Source organism: Microcaecilia unicolor, chromosome 8, assembly GCF_901765095.1.
Source record: "Microcaecilia unicolor chromosome 8, aMicUni1.1, whole genome shotgun sequence".
Taxonomy (NCBI): domain Eukaryota; kingdom Metazoa; phylum Chordata; class Amphibia; order Gymnophiona; family Siphonopidae; genus Microcaecilia; species Microcaecilia unicolor.
The window spans coordinates 27,289,171-27,309,326 of record NC_044038.1 but is presented as its reverse complement, the minus strand read 5'-3'; the positions used below and the strand labels follow the sequence as shown (position 1 = coordinate 27,309,326).

The following is a 20,156-nucleotide window of genomic DNA, read 5'->3' as shown; positions in this document are numbered from 1 at the left end:
AGACAAGGCCCAGCATTGAATATCTGGGCTTAATTCAGTCCATGGCTGTCAGTGGCTGAATATTAACCCCTAAATATATAAACCCACTGTCTAGAAACACAGCAGGTGTTGGTAGAAAACTGACTCCTGGTCCACCTGTTTTTTCTCAGCTGATTCGAAACTTTCTTGTCTTTCAGTATTAACTACATTAATGCTCTGTGTTTATTCTTAGGCCTTATTTCTCTATGAATCTTTGTCTAAAAAAAACACCTCCAGCTGATCTCTTAAGGTACAGTAACACATGGCCACTTTTGCACATGTTCTCTAGGTGTGAAGATCTTTGAGGTCCTCCTTGGAGAGAGGTGCTGAGTACATCTGGGCACACACTTTTCAACTACACTCATGATTTTTAGTTGGAAGAGCTGCTGGAGGATTTATTGTTCTGCAAAAAAATGTGTGTGTTTACATTTATCTCACACTTTTTCAGTAGCCGCTCTAGAGAAATTACATCCAGATATTACACAGTACCTGGAGAGCTTGCAATCTGAGCTTATACCTGAGGTAGCAGAAGGTAAAGTGCCTTCCCAAGGTCACAAAGAGTGGTCTGTCCTGCCCCCTCTGACTCAACTTCCTGTTTTGCGATGAATCAGAGAGAGAGTGCTCTGGGGCAGGAAGCAAGCAGGCTAGGAGGTTCACTGCTCTACCGTGGCTCTAAAGTAGAGAGCTGCACGAGAACAGGGATTAGGGTTACCATATTTTGTCCCCCAAAAAGGAGGACACATGCCCTGCCCCACCACACACCACGCCCTGCCCCCTTTCATGCCCCGCCTCATTCCACACCCTTGCTCCGCCCCCTGTCACAGCTCCCCTCCCCCCTGTCACACACCCCGTCACCCCCCCTCCCCTTACCTTACTACTGCCCCTGGTGGTCTAGTGACCTTTTCGGGGCAGGAAAGAGCCCCCTCTTTCCTGTCCTGAGCGCTGCCCTGCATGCATCCTTCCTTTTGGTGATCTCAGCGCCGATTCAAAATGGCCGCTGAGAGTTGACATCTCGCGAGGTCACTTCAACTCTCGGCGGCCATTTTGAATCGATGCCGAGATCACCAACAGGAAGGATGCATGCAGGGCAGCGCTCTGGGCAGGAAGAGGGGGCTCTTTCCTGCCCCGAAGGCGGAAGAGGTCACTAGACCACCAGGGCAGTAGTAACTAAGTGGAGGGGAGGCTAGCAATCTGCCCGTTTGTCCGGATTTCTGGACAAACGGGCAGGCCGGTGGGCGGGCCACCCACCAGCCTGCCCGTTTGTCCAGAAATCCGGACAAACGGGCAGATTGGCAAAACCCGCCTGGTTGCCCGGACGTCCTCAAAAAGAGGACATGTCCGGATAAATCCAGACATATGGTAACCCTAGGGGGATAGCGGACATCCTGTGGGGATCCTGTCCAGGTCAGCAGCGATTTTGCAGGGATGCCCTCCCTGAATGTACCTCAACATACCTTGGTGGTCTAGTGACCTTTTCGGGGCAGGAAAGATGCCCACTCTGAAATGCAGATACTGACAGCATGGAGGGAGCGATTTTGGACCCTGTAGGTGGGAGGGAGGGAGAGAGAGGTGCTGGCCCAGGTGAGGAAGGGAGGGAGGGCTAGAGAGGAGCCTTGACGTACACTAGGGTCACAGCATTTTTTGTTTATTTGTCGCTGCAAAACTGCCCCTCAACTTATCCATGGGTTTGACTTGTGGTTTGAATATATACGGTTGTTGAATTTGTAAACCATCTTGCTATGGGGTAAGGAAAGGCAGCATATTAAAGCAATGAACCATGAATCGTAATCATTTATCTATCTAGTACAGGGAAGCTTGTGAAGGGAGTGACGTGTGAGCAGATTCACGCGATGAGCCCTCCTTCTTTGGCAGCCACTTTTAAAGTCTTGGAAAAGAATCTCCCACTGCTGTCTCCCTTTCAGGTAAGAGACCAGCATCACTTCTTTGCTTATTTGGCAGACTTGAGCACTAGGACTGGCAGGAAGCCTTGTTCTAGGGCAGTGTCCACCATGTAATGATTTGCTATTGTGCTATCACAGTTCTTTGCTGTGGAATCCAGGTGGTAACACGTGTCCTAATCTTCCTTGACAGGTGTAAGTGGCCCTTAACACATTTCAGGAAATTAAAGAGCATGGACTATCTAGATTTGTTAAAATGTCAATAGCTATTTTCTTGCCTCTTTTATATGTTATTTCTAGGTCTCCTTATATGATTTTTCCAATGTGTGGTATGTACATTTCTCACACATTCTAGTTTTGTGGAATCAAAATCATGGACCTTTTTATTCTGGTCACATGTCCTGCTTTTAAGGCTCAGCTTCAACACAACCACACTTATCTCTATGTTAATTCACACTTTACTGGTGTTACTGTCAGGTTTTCAAGGCAGAAACTAGGTTCGTGAGCCCTTGGGCCAATGCCGTGGAGCAGCAGTTGCAGGCAAAACCACCCCACACCAGAGACAAGGCAGAACTCTGACAGGAACAGCTAGGCTTCACCTGCACTTGGCCGCCGTTCCTCAGGAGTTGAGCCCCTGGGTGCAGGCGGCCGACAGGACTTGCAGGACAGGGCAGGAACTGGATACCAACTAGGCTGAACAGAGACTGAGGGTCAGAGGGGAAAGGAATAAACATGGGCAGCAAGGCAGGACACTGGGCTAGGACTCACAGACAGACAATACTACACAAAGCAGGAAATAGACAAGCTAAAGGACAGGAACTGAAAGCTGACAAGCAGCCACTGAAACAGGGTACAAATACGGACAGACAAGAGACAGAACTGAAAGCTGCCAGGCAGCCACTAGCAAGAGACACAGACAACCAAGAACTAGACACAGAAATACAAACAAGAAACAAGACTAGGAAACAAGCAAGAAACCTAAGCTAAACTACACACAAACTACCTAGAGCCAAACAAGGAACTCAGACTAGAAACTGGACTAGGCAGAAGTGCACAGAGCACACCCACATACCAGGGACCTTAGACGATGCAAAGGCAAACACAGAAGTTTCCAGGTGATTAATAAAGCCCATCAGCTGCTGAAGCTCGGCTGCAGGAATCACAAGGCAGCTACGGGTGCTGTTCAGGCCCAAACAAGAAAAGCAAGTCTGGCAGCCTGGAAGATCCAGACCGGACTGGGCGGAAGTCTGGAATGTGTGACAGTTCATAGCAGCCACCGGTTCTGGCCACCAGAGGGCGAGGTGAGCATAGACAAGGAAACATTCACATACGTGACACTATATGGGAGAGCTGGTGGTTGGTTCTCAGGCTGTCTGAGGCTGGGGTCTTATAAAGAAACCCTTAATGTCCATAGTCCGCTACTAAATGGACTTGGGAAAATCCACAATTCCAGGAATAACATGTATAGAATGTTTGTACGTTTGGGAAGCTTGCCAGGTGCCCTTAGCCTGGATTGGCCACTGTCGGGGACAGGATGCTGGCTCGATGGACCCTTGGTCTTTTCCCAGTGTGGCACTACTTAGGTACTTATGTCCCTGGGAGGAAACTGAAGTATTTACTTGTAAGCAGGGGTTTCTGAAGTCATTATCATAACCCTTCCTCTAAGCCATGGGTAGGGTTTTTTCAGCAGCTCCATAAAGCCTGCCTCTGATCTGGGGATTCCTTTGTAGGAAGGTGGATTGTGTTTTTGATTGTGATAAGATAAACTCAGATAAATTGTTCAAGGATTTGGTCATTGTTTTCTAAAATGTAAAAATAATAATGTAACATGTAATATAAAATATATGTAAAATGTGAAAATAATGTAAAAATAATAATGTAAAATAATATAACATGTAAAAATTAATAAGTACATTTTATAATTTCAGGCAAATTGCCTGGCTTAGAAATTTTGGAAAACCTCCAAATCTTCTCTTATCATCTTTTCTCTAGTTGTGACTGTTAGGTTCAGTGGCGTACCAAGGGGGGGGGGGCGGGTAGGAGTGGTCCGCCCCGGGGGCACGCCGCTGGGGGGGGGGTGCCGCGTGCCTGTTGGCTGAGTCCGCTCGTTCTCTCCCTGCTGCTCCCTCTGCACAGAACAGGTTACTTCCTGTTCCTGGGCAGAGGGAGCAGCAGAGAACGAGCGGACTTGGAGCCGACAGACGCGCAGCACCCCACCCCCCCCTCAGCAGGTAAAAATGCACCCGGGGGGTTGCGCTGCACCCAGGGGGGTGTAATTTCGCTGGGGGGGGTCACGCTGCACCCGGGGGGGGCGCATTGGCAATCCGTCCCGGGTGTCAGCCAGCCTAGGAACGCCACTGGTTAGGTCCCCTCCTGGTTGGTACCTAATACCTAAGTGCATAACTTTCTTGTTTCCATGGAATTTAAATCTGTAAAAAGTACATTTTTCAATTTTTCAGATAAATTGCCTGGCTTGGAAATTTTGGAAAATCTCCAGTGCCTCTCTTCCGCCCTTCCTCTTATCTGTGCTTCCGTAAGTTACGTTATTTCACTGCTATATACTGTGTATATTGGGGACACAGTCCCTAATTTTTACCTGTAGCTGGGTTCTCATAGATGGACCTTGTATATCGAGAGATCACCTCTGCAGGGTCACACGCACATGCAGATTTGTGTGCCCAGAGGCTGGCTTTATACTTAGCATAATCTAAAGCATGTTGTTCATTTGCAGTTGTGGATTTGATTTAGTGTTACTGTTTATTGATCATGCACACAAAAAAAAAGGAGATTACTCAGCCACAAAAATGCAAAATTAGTAGGAACACATACACACAAAAATTCAAACAGGTTCAAAGCACGGCGGGTTCATATACCAAGAATTTACAGTGCAGATGCATTCTCCAAATCCACAAGGGAGGGAAATGTGATAGAAGGGAGGGGATGTCTCACACTCAGAAAAATCAAACTTAAGACATCTTTGACTTTCCAAAAAGCTCCAAGGCATAATTCTGCCAGATGAGGTATGTGATTGCATAACGTCCAGAGCCAGGTTTATACATATCATGGTCTCTAAGTTGTAATATTTAACAGGCTCCCCCTCGGTTAAATAGGAAGTACATTTTAGGTTAAATAGTTTTCCGTGCTAGTGAAGTGTGAGGCACTAAAGGTGTAGTGTGTCTAGTTTCTATGTAAATCTGGCTCTCTGTGCCGCTTACATCTGCTGGAGGATTGGGTTATTCATGATAATAAAGATGCAAATGTGTATTTGGAATTTACCATCTTAGATCCATAATATCACTTAACATTATTCATGTGCCAGTAAATCTATCGCCTGCAAGAATGAAAACATATGGAATAGTTAAGCTTGTGAGAACAGCTTGGGCCTACCTTAGGGAAAATTAATCTTGCCTGAGAGATTCTTTAGCCTTATCTTTAGTTCTTGTCAGAAGTAGCAAGCAATCAGAGCCAATATTCAATCGGTGGCTGGTGAACACATACGTTTCCTGTTTATGGATTTTCAGCCTGTATATGGATAGTCTTGGGCTGAAAACCCATCTGAATGGCCCAGAGGGACAGAGTGAAGGTAGACCATGAATGTATCCCCAGAGCGGTGACATTCAGTGCAATCCATTTATTCATTTTCATTCATTTAAAGGAATCCTGTGCCGAAGGAATGGATCCTCAGGAGCTTAGTCAGGATTGGGAGGTGGGGCTGGTGGTTGGGAGGCGGGATAGTGCTGGACAGACTTGTACGGTCTGTGCCGGGACTGGTGGTTGGGAGGCGGGGATAGTGCTGGACAGACTTGTACGGTCTGTGCCAGAGCCGGGGTTGGGAGGCGGGGCTGGTGGTTGGGAGGTGGGGATGGTGCTGGGCAGACTTGTGCGGTCTGTGCCAGAGCCGGTGGCGGGAGGCGGGGCTGGTGGTTGGGAGGCGGGGATAGTGCTGGGCAGACTTATACGGTCTGTGCCCTGAAGAGCACAGGTACAAATCAAAGTAGGGTATACACAAAAAGCAGCAAATATGAGTTATCTTGTTGGGCAGACTGGATGGACCCTGCAGGTCTTTTTCTGCCGTCATCTACTATGTATTTGTATACTGCTTAGACCTAAGCGGTTTACAGTTTCATTTTACAGGTACTGGGAATGTGCCTTGTGGGCTCACAATCTTAATTAGTACATTGTACTACTGTTGTACCTGGGGGGAGCAATGGAGAGTTAAGTGACTTTCCCGGGGTCACACGGAACTGCAGAGGGAATTGAACCTGGTTCCCCAGGATCTCAACCCACCGCTAACCATCTGGCAGCAGTGGGAATCAAACCCAGTTCCCTAGGTCCACAACCCACTACACTAACCATTAGGCTACTCCTCCAGATAACACATTTAAGCTCGCTGAATAAGAGACCTACAGAGGCAATGTGGAGAGTGCAATAGTAAATTCAGTGCTACTGAATATAGGGGCAAGTCTATAATTTGGCACCAAGATATAGGGCACACCCTAAGCTGTTATAAAATACTAGCGCACAGCCGCATTGGCGCACTGAGTTGAAGCACACCCACTTACAACAGGTCACTGGCTGGTGCAAGGTAGCACACCTAAGAGCGCCATGAAATGGCTAGTGGAATTAGAAAAGGTTCAAAGAAGAGCGATCGAAATGATAAAGGGGATGGAACTCCTCTCATATGAGGAGAGGCTAAAGAGGTTAGGGCTCTTTGGCTTGGAAAAGATACGGCTCAGGGGGGATACGATTGAGGTCTACGAAATCCTGAGTGGTGTAGAATGAGTAGAAGTGAATCGAGTTTTCACTGTTTCAAAAAGTACAAATATCAGGGTTCACTCAATGAAGTTGATTGGAGATACTATTAAAACAAATAGGAGTTACAGCACTTGTGTCCCCCTCAACATATTAGACCAAGCCATCAGGCTTGTCAAATGATAATCCAAATATCAATACATACTAGCAGTTGTTAATGTATTGATATTTGCATTGTCATTTGACAAGCCTGATGGCTTGGTCTAGTATGTTGAGTCATTACTAAACAGACTGAAGCGTCAAATGGTTTAGCTGGAAGACGAGGAACTGTAAGAAGCAAAGCCTCTTGTCAAGACTTTTGGCTGGACAGTTAAAAGCCTTCCAAATATTGCATGACATGTATGGTTCTATTGAAATATGACTTCTTTGATATCAGATGTATATGATAGTCTTGAAATGTGATCGCATAGTTTCAGGTACTGCTATTTTAACAATCAGACTTAACCATTTTTCACACCAGAGGGGAAGGGAATGTTAAACTGTTGATGATAGGAGTACTATCCGTTCTTACTCTGATGTTTCGATTTTGGAATATGTTGTATTTGCAACCTGTTGGCGATTTATTTTGATACTAGTAAAAAAGCCCCGTTTCTGATGCAAATGAAACGGGGGCTAGCAATGTTTTCTTTTGTGTGCATGTGGGAGTGTGTGTGTCCTGCCCTCTCTCCCCTCCCCCCTCTGAGTCCTTCACTGTTACAGAGCCAGCGATTTGATTGGTGCTCTGCTGTTTTCCTTCACTGACTGTGTTACAGAGAGGGCGGGGCAGACACTCATAGGAAACCGGATATCTCGCCCCCTTCACACTTCCGGCTGGAGGCTTCATAGAATGTTGGTGTTGCTTTTTATATAGAGAGATATCAATCAATAAAAATGTTGAAACTAAAACAAATAGGAGGTTTTTCTCCCACAGGGGAGATTTTGCAGTGCAACATTCCTCATCTTCCTCACTTCCTAAAGTTTGTTCAATTGTTCCAGTTATATTTCATAAGAAGCGCCAGCATTAGATGCCTGCTTCTTCTCAATATCATTAGATGTTTGGAAGATTGTGAAGAGGACTGTCTCAAAAGTAGATGATTGGAACATAACTTTTCTTGATGTTTCCTTTAAGGAAGTAGAATCTCAGCTTGGTGGTGTTCAACAGGTTGGGGCTTCCCATATTAAGGATAGTCTACACCTGCATAGGCAACTTGAGGTTGTGGAAAATCAACTTGAGATCCTCTGATCTGAGATTATTACATTTTCCAGTTTGTCCAGTGCCGTAGCGAGGGCTAATGGCACCTGGGACGGGTCGCCGCTGCGCACCCCCCCCCCCCCGGAGCGCAACCCCCCCCCCCCCCCCGACCGCATTCCTTACCTGCGGGAGGGCCGATCCGCCCCGAGTGCACGTCACTCGGAGCTGCATCGGCCCCGCTGGTTCCCTGCTCTCTCTGCCCCAAACAGGAAGTAACCTGTTCCGGGGCAGAGAGAGCAGGGAACCAGCGAGGCCAGCACCCCCCCAAGCGTGTGCACCCGGGCAGACCGCTCCTCCCGCCCCCCCCTTCCTACGCCACTGAGTTTTGTCCCTTATTATCTGCTGAGATCTTGTTAAGGAACTATTTCAAAGAAGTATTGGCTTTGTCAAATGCTGACTCTATTCTGATTTCTAAATGTTTTCATTGGCCAAATAAAGCACTGAAATCTCAGCAGGATGACGAGTGTAATGTTTTGTCATCTAAATCTAATTTGATGGAAAATTTGACTGCTTTTTTCGAGACTACACATGATGATATTACTCGACGTTCCACCCTGCTAGTTTCCTTTGCTTTGGATATAGTAAAGTTATGGTTTTCAAAGCTTATTTAGAAAAAAGGGATTTTCTTTCTTTTTTTGTGGAGGGTAAACTTCAAATATTTCCTGATGTTTTTTAGAGCCACTCAGGTTGGACATAAGCAATCATTGGAAACAGCCCGGCATTGAATATCCAGGGTCAGCGCCGATCATGGCACTTACAGGGGGATGATCAGAAGCAAACGCCGGTGCTAGAGGCTGTTAGCGCCATACTAGCGCTGGCGTTTGCTACCGCCCCATGATCAGAGTCCCCAAGCGTGTGAAACAACGTGCTTGAGGGCTCTGAACGCAACTAGCATGCAAATGCATGCAAAACAGGGCTAAATATATTCATCCCCAATGATCAGCGACCAGCGCACCAAAGATTGGGTCGCTGGCTGCGGCAAACCCTACGCCAGCTCTGAGCTGGTGTTAGGGTTTGCAGACCATTGGGGAGGAATGGTGAGCCCTGTCCAGCATGCATTTGAATGCTAGCAGGCCCCCATTCCCCCCAACAAAGCAAACCCGAACCCCACCCCCCCCCCCCCCCCCCAGTGACAGGGGGCTGGAGGTCTGGCAGACCTCCGGTTCCCCTGACGATTCCCCCCCCCCCCCCCCAGACCTGTCAAACAAGTGCGGGAGGACTGTGCTGAGTGCATGCTCAGGCACAATTCTCCCGCTCTTCTACCCCATGATCAGAGATAATTGTGTGCTTAAATTTGCATGTAATTATCTCTGATCATAGGTCTAATAACGCCCTGCGCTGTTCCAGTGCTATTTTAGAGCGCTGTTTTGAACAGCGCGGGGCTTTGATCATCTATCTGTTAGGCAGGCTGCCTCCTGCAATCTGAATATCGGCCCATACATATTTATTGTGGTTCCAGAAACCTAAATGAACAGTTCCAGAAAAAAATGTGAGAACGAAACACTTACTTTCATCTTCTCCCTTATCCTTGGTCTGAAACAGCAAAATGTATCTTTTCCTTCTTTGCCGATTCTACAGCACAGAGTATCTGCGATCCCTTCCCACCCCGCTCTGTACACCTTTCCTGATAAAGCTTGGCAAGGTGGAACTCAACTCTCTGATTCTAAATTCACACAAGAAGAAGGCAGCGATAGAGAAAGTGCAGCAGTGCCTGGTGAGGATAATTCATTTTTATTACATTATTTTGACGCTTGTAAAGGTGGACAGCACTATATAATATCGTATACTTGCATAGAATAGGCCAGTACGGCTGAGAACGGGCTTCTTTGATAGTGCCCTTGAAAAATAATGAATGTTGAGAAATTTACTATTATGCAGAAGACCTGGATCTGATTCCTGGGTGAGGACTCCACTCCTTGTGGATGCTGCAGCCAGAGCTTTTAGAACCCCTGTGGGGAGGGACTTTGGTTATTGCCAGTGGTGACACCTAGTGGCTACACTCAGGATGCACGTTATTAAGTTTCATTTACTTATTATTTATTTATTAGGATTTATTTACCACCTTTTTGAAAGAATTCACTCAAGGCGGTGTACAACAAGAATAAGTCAAACATAAGCAATAGACAATTACAGCAGTAAAAATATTCAAACAACAATACAAAGTATGGCATAGTAATGCTACATCACAACTGTGGAAGTAATCTGGAGACTGGGGGTTTTGGAAGTTTATAAAGTTGTGGGTTGGGCTTCTAGGTAATGTGGGGAAGAAACTGTGTGAGTTTCACTTTGCTTTAATTGTATGGTGAACTGGTGCTGGATTTAACTGGTAGACCTGTAGCTTGCTGGTTCCTCCTGACAATGCAATTCAGCCAAGATGGACTATCAGAACCATTTTTGATTCATTCTGTTTTTAATTATTGCAGACTATCAGGTAACAGTCAAGGCCGCATATCCAGATAACAGCTGCCATGACCCAACCTTCTACCAGGTAGAAGGACTTTCAGTGGCATTATCCGGATAGTGGCTGGGCAGAGCTTCCATGGAGTTATCCAGTTAGTGGTGACATTCAGTCCAATCACCAGAAAGCTATCCAGATAACATTAGGACAGCAGAAAGACGGCTTTTCAGGGAGTGATGCCGGTCACTGCTTAGTCTGACTATTCAGCTCTGGTCATTGTCTGGATAGTGGTGCCGGTTAGAGAATGACACGGGGACAAAGTTTGTCCCCGTCCCTGTGGGATCTGTCCCCGCCCCATCCCCATCCCCGCAGTTACTGCAGATCCCCGTCTCTGTGTCATTCTCTAGTGACGGTCACTGAATATTCAGCTCTGGTCATTATCTGGATAGTGGTTCTGAATATCTGGATTTAATTCAGCTGTCGCATTTGGTGTTTAAGAAATCACTGGCTGCTCTGGCTGAATACTGACCTGTATGTTATTATTTGACAACATGACTGTCTACTGTGTTTGTAGGCACAGATATTTGGTGCTCTGCCTGGATGCCTTAGTGATGGTTTATCTTTAATTTTCAAAGGAAGTGCATGTATAAAGTTACGTGTGTATTCCGGTACAAGCGTAGTTTTACATGTGTAGAAAAATGGCATAAAGGTGGGTGGGCTCCATAAGTGAGGCCCACTACACATATATATTATCCACCTCATTCTATAACAGGTCATTTAAAGTTAGGTACCAATTTGCATGCGTAAGATCTAGAATACTAGCACTTACCTGCGTGATTGTTACAGTTAAGCGTGTGCTAGTAGAATGTTCAGTGGTGGTCTGTAACACAGGCATGCAATTCACATAGTGTGTAATTGCAAGGGAATGTACATGTGGGTGGAGCTTGGGTGGGTCCCACATTTATGCACATAATTTCCCACTGTCCACCACTCTTCCACATAACTTATAGCATACTGTAAGTGTAATCAAAATAATTCAAACAACCCTGCTCAGCTTGCTGACATACATATGTGACTACTACACAAAACCAAATAAAAAGTGCAAAAAAAAAACAGCACAAACGAGAGAAAAAGAAAAAAAAGGCAAAAAAGAAGAGAAAGGCAAGGAGTTAAGCCTCAAAGCTAAATGTCCCCTCCAAGACCAAGTCTCAACAACAAGGACTACAGCAGAAACTATGACTGGCTCCAGTGGCGTACCAAGGGCAGGGCGGGCGGTGGGGGCGGTCCGCCCCGGGAGTCAACGGGTGGGGGGGGGTGCTCTGCTGGCGAGTCCAGCTCCATCCACCCGGCAGCTGTGTGGTGCGGCGCCTCGCGTCTGAGCTGCTGTAAAAGAAGAAAATCGCCTCGTTGGCCCTTCCCTCACTCTGTCCCGCCCTCGAGGAAATAGGACGTTACATCAGAGGGCGGGACAGAGAGAGTAAGGGAAGGGCCAACGAGGCGATTTTCTTCTTTTACAGCAGGGCAGAGTCACGCGAGACGCCGGGTGAACGGAGCTGGTAAGACAGGTGGGGACTGAGACTGGGGGGGGGTGCTATGTCGCCTGGATCGGGGGGTCATGCCGGGGGGGGGGGGGCCGTGTTGCCCTGCAGCCGGGGGGGGGGGGGGGGGTGTGCATGCAGCAGTGATCCGCCCCGGGTGGAAATGAACCACGGAACGCCACTGACTGGCTCACTCTCTGTCACTAACACAACCCCTGGATTCTATATAGTGCCACCAAAACTGCGCATGCAAATCTGGTCATATTCTGGATTTGCATGTGCAATTAAATTGCTCAACAAGCTAATTCAGCACCGATAATTGCCACTTAACAAGCAATTATTGACATTAATTGGCATTAATTAGAACTTGCTAGGCATATTCCATAAAGTGGTGCGTGTAATTTCTAATGCGCGCTGCCAAAAAGGAGGCGTGGCCATGGGTGTGGAACAGGTAGGTTGTGGGCATTCCAATAATTTACGCACAGGTTTATAGAATACACCTGCTCCATGTCTAATTTAGGCACCAGTATTTACATCAAGTTTTACTTGGCATAAATAGACGCGTCTAGAGTTAGGCGCAGGTATGGCCCCCAAGGAGTATTCTATAAACCCGCTAAGTGTATTCTATAAACCATCTAGGCCCGGTTTAGAGAATACACCTAGGCGGAAACTTTTTTTCAGCGCCGATTTTTCAGGTGCCGTATGTATCATCTAAGCCAATGGGTGGCGGTAAGGTCTCAGGCCCAAAATGGATGCGCACTTGATTTTTATTTTACCACACAACCATTTTCCGCAAGAAAAAAAAGGCCTTTTTTTGCAGGCGCGCTGAAAAAATGGACCTGCGCGCGTCCAATACACGCATCTGCACCAGCGCAGGCCATTTTTCAGCACATCTTAGCAAAAGGGCCCCAGAGTCACTCAATGCCAGTGTGAGTGCAAGAACCAGACACAATGGTACCGGAAGGAACAGTCAGAAACACAAGTAAACAAAATACAAAGCTATTGGAGAGAACTGCTTGGTTTGCTCGAACAAATACCAGGAAGAGAGTACCCGATGACAGTGGAACACTGCATATTGCATTTTCGACCCACAGGACTACCATTGCCCTTGCATCGCTTAGCCTCCACGTTTTTGGTGGCGAGCAAGATTGCAGTGGCCTCAGCATGGAAGCAACAACTGGCTCCTCCAGTAGCGAAGGTGATCCATAAAATGGACTGCTTGCACCAAATGTCAAAGATGACGGCGATTAAGAATGGACAAATAACTCAAGTTTCTCAAAGTCTGGGACAACTACAAAGGATGGAGATCTCAAGCAGGGATTGAACTTGATGCACCCCAATTGGTGATACCACAAATGTGAACAGCACTAGTAATAAAAGGATTGTTGTACGTAACAATGTTAGATATCGGGACAATAGTATTGGGATAATTATATGATAATGAAGAGGAAAAAGGGGAGGGTGTCAATGGGGGGGGAGGGTGAGGGAAGGGATGGGGGGGTGAGATGGGATTGTGTTATGTTGTTCAAAGCAGTATAATTTTGTATGACTTTTAAAATGAATAAATAAAGTTGTAAAAAAAAACAAAACACAAGTAAACATGTAATATAAAGTAAATAAATATAACTGAACTGAAAAGTCCTCAGTGGATGCATGCAGTCCAACGGGCACCTGATGAAAAGCCCAACAAGGGGCCCCTCATTTTGCCAAATTATTTTGATATTTGCCTAATTTTCAGTGCCATTTACTGAATCCGGTCCTATTCGTGCAGTCATCAGTATTGTGCGTCTAAATGTCTAGGCACTGATATTCAAAACAATTTAACTGGCCAGAAACAGGTCCTGTCCAGATAAATCGTTTGTGTGGGACTCAGGGGCGTAGCCAGACTTCCGTGGGAGGGGGGTCCAAAGCCCGAGGGGAGGGGCACATTTTAGCCCTCCCCCCGGTGCCGCCCCCTCCCGCCGCCATTGCTGCCCCCCCACATCTTTTCCGACCCCCTCCCACCGCGAACCTTCCCCCGCCACCACCTACCTTCACTTTTGCTGGTGGGGGACCCCACTCCCCGCCAGCCGACGTCCTCTCCGTCCTGCTCCTGCTCTTGTTGCATGCATTGCTGACGTCCTGCACGTTGTACGTGCAGGACGTCAGACTCAGAGAATAGAGTTCTGTTCTCTGAGTCTGACGTCGCATGTACAACGTGCAGGACGCCAGCAATGCATGCAACAAGAGCAGGAGCAGGACGGAGAGGACGTCGGCTGGCGGGGAGTGGGGTCCCCTGCCAGCAAAAGTGAAGGTAGGCAGCGGCGGGGGCGGGTTCACCGGGAGGGGGGTCCAGGCTGGAATCTACGGGGCCCAGGCCCCCTCAGGCCCCACGTAGCTACGCCACTGGTGGGACTATTCGCTGATATTCAGGGGGCACTTAACTGGTTAGTGCCACTAAATATCACCACAAACAGACATTTTGTGGGTGGTTCAGGGGTGGAGTCGGCCATGGCAGTAAAGCGTTTTGCGTTTATTTGTTGGGGGAGGGGGAAAGCCATAAGAAACTTCAGAAAATGGTGTTTCTTGAGGTTTTATGCTCTCACAATCTTTTTTCCCTTTCAAACGGCAGTTATTGGGTACTCCCCAGGTGCACAAAATGTTACTAAAGTAGAGCAATGAAGACAATACGGCAGGTAGTCCATTAAAACCAATTAAAGTGACGGGAAAAATTGTTAGACAAGCTCACAGTACATATAGTCTTTGGTCTCCTTTGTGGTGTGCTGTTAGGTTTGTTCTCCTGCATCAGTCTATATTCTCTCTCCTTCCTGCCGCACAGCTTTGTGTTCAGCACCTCCACACATTCAGTCAAGTCCTTTCTGTCTTGTACTGGAACTCTGCCTCTCCTTTCATTCACCACTTACTCAACCTCTCTGGACTATAGTCCTACCTCTTATCCCACAAATCTCTTGCATATGTAGCTCCACCAATTCTGAGCTCTAATCCTTTCCCCGACTCGGATTGTAGAGCTAGCAGCAGCTTCACTCTCCTTACTTCTCCTAGAAATGGGAACTGCCCAATGATCCCTTCGCCTCCTCCTTAACAGCATACTGTGGCCCAGGGTTTAGCTGTAGCCCAAGCTTAAATCCCTTGTCTTCCATGCTTTGGCTCCACTCCTGACCTTTCCCTCTCCCTGGCTAGAACATCAAGGTCCTAGTGAGTCCCTCTTTGGGAGAACCCATCACCCTTCCTATTATGTGGTTACTGGACTTCTCTGTGGGAAGGAAGAAAGGAAGACCCTGGACAATTTCCTACACTCATCCTTCTCTCCAAAATCTCAGCAGTAGGTCTCTACTGCAGACTTCTTCCCAGGCTATACTTTACTCTGGAGCAGGGACCCAGAAAGTTCCTCCTGTTATAACATAGGAAGGTATCTTCCTATGTTATAAGATTGTACGCTCTTTGAGCAGGGACTGTCTTTTTTGTGTATGGTGTACAGCGCTGTGTATGCCTTGTAGCGCTATAGAAGTGATAAGTAGTAGTAGTAGTATCTTGTACTCTAGCAAAATCTCCTCGTTCACTCTCACATATCTTGGGAAGAGCTTCTAATGTTGTCACCTCTTGGCTTTAGAATAGCTCTGTGACTGATGAATATGACATTGACCTGCTGGGGAACCTTATCTGTCACATCTCTCCGAGACTTTTCCAGCGTGGCATGACCCGCAGAGCAGTGGAAGCTGTGATCCAGAGGTTCAGGGCTTGCAAAAGACTCAGCGAGGAGCAAAAAGCTGAAATTAGGATAAAGCTCCTAGAACTGTACGGGTAAGGTGGTAAGATACAGTATAAATTAAACATGTGAAGAAAAAGTCAGTCCTTATAAAAATAATTAAAGTATTTCATATCCCATACTTAACGGAACATTTCATTGAAATACTACTGCCTATTAGAATATAGGGCCTGATATTCAAAAAAACGTTGAGTTCTTAAATTTGTGCCCTATTTTCAACCAAACTTAGGAGACTAAGGGGTTGATTTTCAGCCAGTGGCGCTCAGCGTTTTGCTGACCACTGCTGGTGTTATACCGGGATATGGCATTGAATTTCTGGGTTTACAGAACCAGGAGTTGATGCTATGATTTACTTGCTCACAGCCCTCTGTTTCCTCCCAACCCCAATAGCCTCCCGTGATTTTATGGATGGTATTATTCACTAGTCAACCAATGAGTGTTCCAGGCCTCAATCTGGTGTTCCAGTTGCCTCTCTGGGCAATCCAAGCCTCATTCTGGCTCTCCAAATGCCTCTCTCTGTTCATTCCAAGCCTCATCCTGGTGCTCCAGTTGCCTCTCTCAGTGCATTCCAAGCCTCATTCTGGAGTCATCAGAGATTTTGACTACACTCCCGCAGGAATCCCATGGTAACTGCTTCCATCCCCATGGGAATCCTGTGGCAACTTCTTCTATACCCACAGTAATTCCGTGGGTTCTGCGGGATTCCCACAGTCCACATTCCTGTGCAGCTCTTTATCACGGAGGGCATTTTCTTAGGGGGACCACGAGAAGCAGGAGCGAATGAGGTGATGGGGATGATAGATAGGCCTGGGGGCCTTGCTAGATCTTGAGTTGGGCAGTAGCAAATCTGATTGGGAAGTAGGAAGGGGGTGCCAATGCTGATGAGGGAGCTTAAGAGTTCCTGATGCTGATCAGGGGAGCGGTAGGGATGCTGTTGTTGATGGGGGGGGGGGGGGGAGGAGGGAGAGGAGATGACCTTCAGTCCACTATTGACAGCAGCTTCTCCTGCCCATTTAAATTGCTATGAATATGTTTTTATTTATGTATTTGTTACATTAGTATCCCACCTTTCCCCACTTATTAGTAGGCTCAAAGTGGCTTACATAGTTCCGGAGAGGTGGTTACAGACTCCTATGTGAACAAATACAGTATAGGGGTACTATTACAGTGACAAGTACAGTAAAGAAGTATCGGTAAATAGGTTGGGGTGATTCAGACAAAATGTTAGGGTGTGATCATGTGTCGGGGTTGAAAACTGTCCGTTTCCTGATTAAAGTGCCATATTTCATTATTCGGTGTTTATGTCAGATACTGTGGGGTATGCCTTCTTGAACCGGTGAGTTTTTAGGTTTTTTCAGAATTCTAGATGATTATTCATAGATTTCAAGTGTTTTGGTAGAGAATTCCAGAGCTGTGTGCATATGTAAGAGAAACTTGACGCGTATGTTGATTTATACTTCAGGCTTTTACAACTTGGGAAGTGAAGAGTTAAGTATGTTCTGGCTGATAGACCAGATAGTAATTACAGCAAACCCTTTCATTACAAATTGGTTTAGAACAAATCTTGTGTGAAGAAATGAACATCCTTTCACCCCAAGTAAACTTCAGACAGTAACTGTTTGAGCCATCAGGGCTTGAGAAGAAATGCACTAGTTTCTGGCACACTTGTTATAAAGAGGAGTAACATAGTAAATGACGGCAGATAAAGACCTTATGGTCCTTCCAGTCTGCCCAACAAGGTAAAACTCATTGTATGAGCTACTTTATATGTATCTTTTTATTTATTTAGCTCTACAATGTGTGACACAATATACAAAAGATTGTTTTGCCCAGTGATGCTTTCTCATCAGTTTTTGTGTTCTCGCGTTCATCTGGTTTTGATGACCTGTTGCGTCCAATTTCATTTTCCCAGGACCCCTGAGAACTGGACCGTGGAAACAGTACAGGACATTGGCCCATTTCTAGTGCTTCTGTCTAAAGATGAATTTGTTATCGTTGCCAAGAAGGTAGGTATTTACACAGGTCTTATTCAAGAAAATCACAAAGTGCTCCCGAAGTATTTCCCTGAGGATGAGTGTGACACAGACATAACGGAGAAAGTTCATTCAAGTTATATTTTATGTTATACTAGTAAAAAAAGGCCCGTTTCTGGAGCCAATGAAATGGGCACTAGCAAGGCTTTCCTATGCCCCCCCCCCCCCCACCGAACGCACCTTGGTTGTTAGTGACGGCATTGCGCCGCCGTGGCCGCCGTCGATGTGTGACTGTGGCCCCCCCACCCAACGCACCTTCGTTGTCAGTGGGTGGCCCATTGCGGTGCCCTGGCCGTCGTCGATGTGAGTGAATTGCTCCGCCTCCGCCCTCAGCATCATAACGTTTGACGCGAGGGCGGGGCCCCGAGGCTGTGATTTCTTGGCTTCAGAGCTTCGAACTTACGAACCTTGGCTTCAGTGACATCATCCGACAATAGAACATTGAGGGTGAGTTTTATATATATAGATTTTATATAATAAAGCTTTATTTTTTTTTTAACGTTTTATTCTTTCTGGTTCTACTTTTTGTTTCCCCAGTGTGGACAGTTTGAAAATGTATTCCTGTTTGTGTGTATATTTCCTCTCTCCCCCGAAACCATTATAGTTTCCAGACACAGTTCTACAGATGGCAACAAAGGTGATGGAGATTTCTCCTACAGAAGAGATTTTATTTGCTCTGTTTGATACTGTTCGGAACTCCAGTGCCAACCTCCGAATATCCAGTCAGGCAACTGGTGAGTGGCTTTTCTGCTTGCTGCCAGTATACCAGCAAAGTGCAGTTGTCACAATGAAGACTTTTCAACTGCCCAGGCTCACGTGGAAGCATTTCTTCTTTTGCTTTGCTTGTGTAAATGTCTTGTAAGATATAGGCTAACTATAATGTTATCTAGTCCTTCTTTAGTTCAGCCATTTCTTGTTGCTGTTTTGGGCTTTCAGCTCAGTTGGAATCACTCTATTGGGCTATGATGCAACTACCTGAGGTTCCCCCCTCCCTCTGTTTTTTTTATTTTTTAAATCTCCCAACCAACTTAGGTCACCCGTCACTGGGGTCACAAACTGGCTCCTTCCAGAATCTGGCTAATGTGGATCCCAAGTTTGGGCACTAGGTGGCAGCATTAAGTGCACCTCTACCTGTTAGTCTGGAGACCACTGGGCTACCAATCAGACCCAAGACTTCTGCACGGTAGTGTACTGCACAGCAGTTGCCACTGAGCAGGCAGGCTGGCAGCAAGTTGTTTTAAATTTTCTCTTTATTTAGCTTTTATCTTTACAGTAACCTTGCCTGTTCTTGGGCAACATTGTGCCTGCAATATCCATCTTAACAAAAGGGTAGAAATCTGCAGGTAGAAGCAACTTATCATGGTTTTATCAACAGATCCTGCACTCATATTGTTTTTCTTACTTAAAATCCTATAAATAAAAGGTAATTAACAAGTTGATAGATGATACCTTTTTATTGTTTAACTCAATGCACTTAAAAAAAATTAGCTTTTATTGAAAGAAAAACAAAACTTAATGAAAAGTCACTCAGCCTGAAAGAAAAGCAAATGTAAAAGAACAATGTGACATATAGTAACATAGTAGATGACGGCAGAAAAAGAGCTGCACGGTCCATCTAGTCTGCCCAACAAGATAAACTCATATGTGCTACTTCTTGTGTACACCTTACCTTGATTTGTAGCTGCCATTTTCAGGACACAGACCGTAGAAGTCTTGCCCAGAACTAGCCCCACCACCCAAACACCAGCCCCTGCCTCCCAATCTCGGCTAAGCTCCTGAGGATCCCTTCCTTCTGCACAGGATTCCTTTATGTTTATCCCATGCATGCTTGAATTCCGCTACCGTTTTCATCTCCACCACCTCCCGCGGGAGGGCATTCCAAGTACCTACCACTCTCTCCGTGAAAAAATACTTCCTGACATTTTTCTTGAGTCTGCCCCCCTTCACTCTCATATCATGTCCTCTCGTTCTACCACCCTCCCATCTCCGGAAAAGGTTCGTTTGCGGATTAATACCTTTCAAATATTTGAACGTTTGTATCATATCACCCCTGTTTCTCCTTTCCTCCAGGGTATACATGTTCAGGTCCGCAAGTCTCTCCTCATTTGTCTTGTAACGCAAATCCCATACCATTCTCGTAGCTTTTCTTTGCACCGCTTCCATTTTTTTTACATCCTTAGCAAAGTACGGCCTCCAGAACTGAACACAATATCAAACATCCACATTCCCCCCCCCCCCCCCCCCCCGTCCCTCTTCCCCCCCCCCCCCCCCAACACAGTGTCTGTGGTGGGACATTTCCCAATGTCTTCCCAGTCGCAGTCTAGCAGGTTAAGAAGACCAGACAGTATGCACTAACCAAACAGCTTCCAGAACCCCAGTCAATCGCTATTTTGGCTTCTCCAAGTCCGATAACCATCCCAAATTTTGTGAAATGTCACTAACTGCCCATTCCTTATTGCAGT

General features: G+C 46.4%; 1 protein-coding gene across 1 annotated transcript in view; it reads left to right on the top strand.

Moving 5' to 3' along the window:
- The window catches only part of OTOA (otoancorin), a 95,284-nt gene that overhangs the window by 43,920 nt on the left and 31,208 nt on the right, over nucleotides 1–20,156 (top strand). The window contains 7 exon segments of the mRNA XM_030212064.1: nucleotides 212–268; nucleotides 1,823–1,940; nucleotides 4,376–4,449; nucleotides 9,538–9,673; nucleotides 15,506–15,696; nucleotides 17,574–17,667; nucleotides 18,299–18,428. Coding sequence (XP_030067924.1) covers nucleotides 212–268; nucleotides 1,823–1,940; nucleotides 4,376–4,449; nucleotides 9,538–9,673; nucleotides 15,506–15,696; nucleotides 17,574–17,667; nucleotides 18,299–18,428 — 800 coding nt within the window.